General features: G+C 33.1%; 1 protein-coding gene across 1 annotated transcript; it reads left to right on the top strand.

The window, feature by feature from the left end:
• The first annotated feature begins 557 nt into the window (after positions 1 to 557).
• On the top strand, positions 558 to 3552 carry LOC112503722 (protein FAR1-RELATED SEQUENCE 5-like). The gene is made up of 6 exons (XM_025107714.1): positions 558 to 831; positions 1446 to 2118; positions 2309 to 2567; positions 2639 to 2875; positions 2929 to 3207; positions 3316 to 3552. The coding sequence occupies exons 1-6, from the start codon at positions 558 to 560 to the stop codon at positions 3550 to 3552; spliced, it is 1959 nt and encodes a 652-aa protein (XP_024963482.1).
• The last annotated feature ends 936 nt before the right edge of the window (positions 3553 to 4488 follow it).

Below are 4488 nucleotides of genomic sequence, written 5' to 3'. Positions count from 1 at the left end.
TTCAAAACTATTTGGCTTTGCACGAACCAACTTGGTTAGCTACCCGCCGAAACGTGACCTAACAAACTAATCTTGGAAGAAGAGCAAGATGATCTCAGATCATCGTAGCTAAATCCTAGAAAGACTTAGTTTTCAATAAAGGTTCTAAAATGGGATACTAACCTGAAATTTCAAAATGCAGAGTTGTCACAAGAACTGAGTTGTTTGTGGTAATTGTGAGGGCCAATCTCAACCAATCATTTTAATATATTAATTATACAATTAAAATCATATTAAAAGGGTATGTTAGTCAATTCCTAAATTAAGATTAGATTTTAATTTTTATAATGGAACCGTTTCAAAAGAATAATTAATATTGATTTACATTCCTAAATTAAAGATTAATATGATTCAGTGAAATAAATTCAAAAAAAATAATCCGTGTGTAAACAAGATCATGATTCTGAATAATCACATGGAATCACACATATTTGTTGAAGATTTTCTCCACAATATTTAAGAATGTGAAATCAATAAGTGTTTTCTGCAAAAATTTCATCCTGGAGGTTGATCATGTAATGAAGAACAACGGTAAAAATCCTATTGATTCTTCAATTCATGTCAATTCTCATGAAGATAGTGTAGATTTCAATTCTCATGAAGAAAATGTAGGTGTTATGGAGGTTGTGACCTGGGAGAGTAATGAAGATTTTGATGTGGGACTTTCTCCATTTAAAAAGGTCCAAAAAAACTATGAAGAAATTGTTTTGGTAGAAGATATTGAAACTCTTGGAATGGATGATACAACAGGATACATATCAAACAATGAGATTCAGAATGATGAAAATCTAGGTTTTTGTTTCATCCATCTGTTGAAAACCTACGTTAATTCTATAATATAATGTGCTCAACCTTATTTGTATCACAGTGTGTTATCCAAACTAATTATCATCACATCGTTCACTTTACTTATGTATGTATTAGCTCTATCTTCTTGTTGTGATTCTTGAATTCTTTAATATTTGCAATTGTATGTTTATTAATTTTAGATGTATTTTGTTGTATTAGAACCTGTAATGCCTCTGTATGTATCAATGCTTTAATCATGGTTGTGGTACTGTGTATATGAAGACAGATGTTGATGTGCAAACTTGTGGTACATTAATAAATGGTCCGTGTATATGTTTGAATTCATGTTATCAGAATACTTCTTACTGTCTATCTGTATTAGTTTTATCTTCTTGTTTTGATTACGAAAATCTTTAATATATGCAATTATATGTGTATAAATTTTAGATGGATTTTGTTGTATAAGAATATGCAATGCCTATGTATATATCAATGTTATGATGATGTTTGTTGTATTGTTGTAAATGAATGCAGTATGTTGATGTGCACACTTGTGGTACATTAATAAATCACCATGAATATGTTTGAATTCATGTTTACAGCTATTGATTAAGCAGAACAAGGCTTATCAATATCACTAGGTGGTACTAATTGGTATACTTCTGTAGTCGAAGAAGTTGTCAAGCCCATTATCGGATCTGTGTATCCGTCATTGGATGTAGCAGAATCGGTATACCAAAAATATGCTGAGACGGCTGGATTTGAGGTACGACGATCAAGCCAAAAGATTAATTMTGATGGTGTGATACAGAATAAATACTTTGTATGTAGTAGGTTTGGTTTGCCATTGAAAAAGTCATTTGATTCGATAGTATGCCGTAAACATCAAAGAGAAGTGCGGAACTCCAATATTAAAAGGATCGGGTGTACAACATGTGTGAAGTTCCGATTGATGAAAGGAACAACAACATATGAGTTTTACGGTTCTGAAGAGGATCACAACCATTCACTTTTGAGAAACGATGATATGGATTTGACCAGAAAAGGACGCCAAATGAAATTTTCAGATCAACGATTTGTTCATGATGCCGGAATCTCAAATATGGGTGCCACACGGACTCATAAGTTGCATATATCTCTAAGAGGAGGGTACGAATACGGTGGTCCAACGGTTGTCGATTATCAAAAATATAAGAGGGACTGTGACAATTTTGTCGGTCGTGGTGATGCAAAGGTCTTGGTTGATTTGATGACCAAGAAGAGGGATGCAGATCATAATTTCCTTTTCGAGTACAATTGTGTTGCTAGCGAGTTGCATACTATCTTCTGAGTTGATGAAGTAGCTCGATTCAATTATTCTGAATTTGGAGATGTAATATCTTTTGATGCTACATTCCGAACCAACAGGTTCGTATATTTTGCTTTAAATGAAGATGGCCTTATTTATAAACTATAGTTACTGATATGTTTATTGTTTCAGACATTCCATGGTTTTTGTGCCCTTCACTGCGGTTGACAATCATAATTGCAACGTCATTGTTGGATCGGCTTTGGTTAGACATGAGCATGTTCCAAATTACAAGTGGCTACTCCAAGCATTTCGGAAAGCACATTCGAAACCCCCTATGATGATTCTTACCGACCAATGTTCTGTAATGAAGCAAGCAATTGCATCAGTCTTTCCGGATTCAAGGCACAGGCTTTGTATTTGGCACATCATGAATAAAGTTCCCAACAAGGTTATAAAGAAACCGAACAACCTATTATTTTGTTTACTCTTTATATTCTTACATAATTAATTTACTTGCAGTTTAGTTACGATCTTCTTAATAACACCACGTTTAAGAAACAATTTTTCAAGCTCGTATGGAACATTCACATATCACCTGATGRGTTTGAGAGTAGATGGATGGTTCTTATCGAGGAGTTCTCCCTTCAAGATCATGCATGGTTGAAAGATATCTTTGCTCTAAGATCCCAATGGATACCCGCGTATTTTAGAGAGCTTACAATGTGTTGCCTCATGAAGAAACATCCAGGTCGGAAAGTGCGAACTCATTCTTTAACTCTTTTTCAAAAAGTGGAAGTAATCTTTTTCAGTTTATGTTGGGGTTTGAATTTGCCTTGGAGAAACAACGTCGGGAGCAACGTCGTCTTGATTATCACACGAGAACTACCTTACCTAAATGGTTTACCTATAGCAAGCTGGAGAGGCATGCTTGTGAGATTTACATGTGTTCTGTATTTTTTGAGGGGCAAACCGAGATACACAGGGCTGCCTGGACATGTTCAATTAAGAGTATCAATTCAAATGAGGAAGCTGAAACATATTTAACTGAAAATTTAGACAAAAGAGATGTGAAAATAGCAGAGTATAAGGTATGATCGTATAGAAAGTCATTTATTATTGGTTTTATATATTATTGTTTTTGTTTGAACAACATTTCGATTGTGATATTTGATGTTTGAAGTTTATATTATGTACAGGTTGTTCGTAAGTTGAAGGAGTCTACCATTGTTTGTAGTTGCAATCACATCGGTCGTCATGGTTATTTATGCAGACATGTGTTCAAAGTTTTGCTAAACGTCGGTGTTGAATCTATACCTGAAGAATACATTTTGATAAGATGGAGACGTGACCTTATACCTATTGAACTTCAAAACAGCCGTCAAATAATATGCGACGTAGGCGAGGATCAACGCAGAATAAAACGATACATATGAAATCATCGATGATGTGTTGTATATATTAAGAGATGACAAAGAAAAACTAGAATCATTTGTGGCAAAACTCAAAGAAATGAGAGATGATGTAGCCAAAGATCGCACATACTAACCTTCGATGAAACGTAAAGTGTGTGGAATAGAACAAATTCTTAGTTTTACAAGACCTAATAACATTGAAATACATCCTGCTACCGGTATAAGGAACAAAGGTTGTGGTACGTCCAAAAGATTGATCGGTGCATCTGAGAAAGCAGCAGTGAAGAGTAGCAGGCATAAGAGGATGTGTAGTGGATGCAAGTTGATGTCTAATCATGGTATCCGTAACTGTCCAACTAAGACAAAGTCGGACTATTGTGTTTTTGATGTTTCCGAGCCATTTCTTGTTATATAAATACACTTTTCAGTTTTTTTTATGTTATCGATCGAATTGAATTCGTAGTTGTTATCGCTTTTTAATGGAATTATATATATTTATGTACCGTGTTGAGTACAAGTTATAATGTTAGAAAATATAACTGGTTAAGTTGGTTTAACAATTTTAAATAGTTGTGATTCAATGTGGAACCATATGATACATAATAGAAAACACCCAGTACATACATGTGTCATAACAGTTTTTACTATTTAATTCATGATTTGTATTTATGATGTATCATACTACTGTGAGACGATGTGATACATATGATGCATAATAGAAATCACCCAATACATACATGTGTGATAACAGTTTTTACTATGTAATTCATGATTTGTATTTATAATGTACTGTGAGACGATGTGATAAAAATTATAATAATTATCATTTTGAAATGGATAAATCTTTAAAAATTTGATTATATCTAAAAAAAATTTAATTTAATAAATTCGTAATTATTTTATAAAGTTTTATATAACTTTTTTCTAGATATATTTTAATAAAAAAAATCAAAATTT

The sequence above is a fragment of the Cynara cardunculus genome, unplaced genomic scaffold (assembly GCF_001531365.2).
Source record: "Cynara cardunculus var. scolymus isolate 2C unplaced genomic scaffold, CcrdV1 Un_Scaffold_3666, whole genome shotgun sequence".
Taxonomy (NCBI): Eukaryota; Viridiplantae; Streptophyta; class Magnoliopsida; order Asterales; family Asteraceae; genus Cynara; species Cynara cardunculus.
The sequence above is the reverse complement of the archived record's forward strand: the minus strand, read 5'-3'. Positions and strand labels throughout refer to the sequence as shown.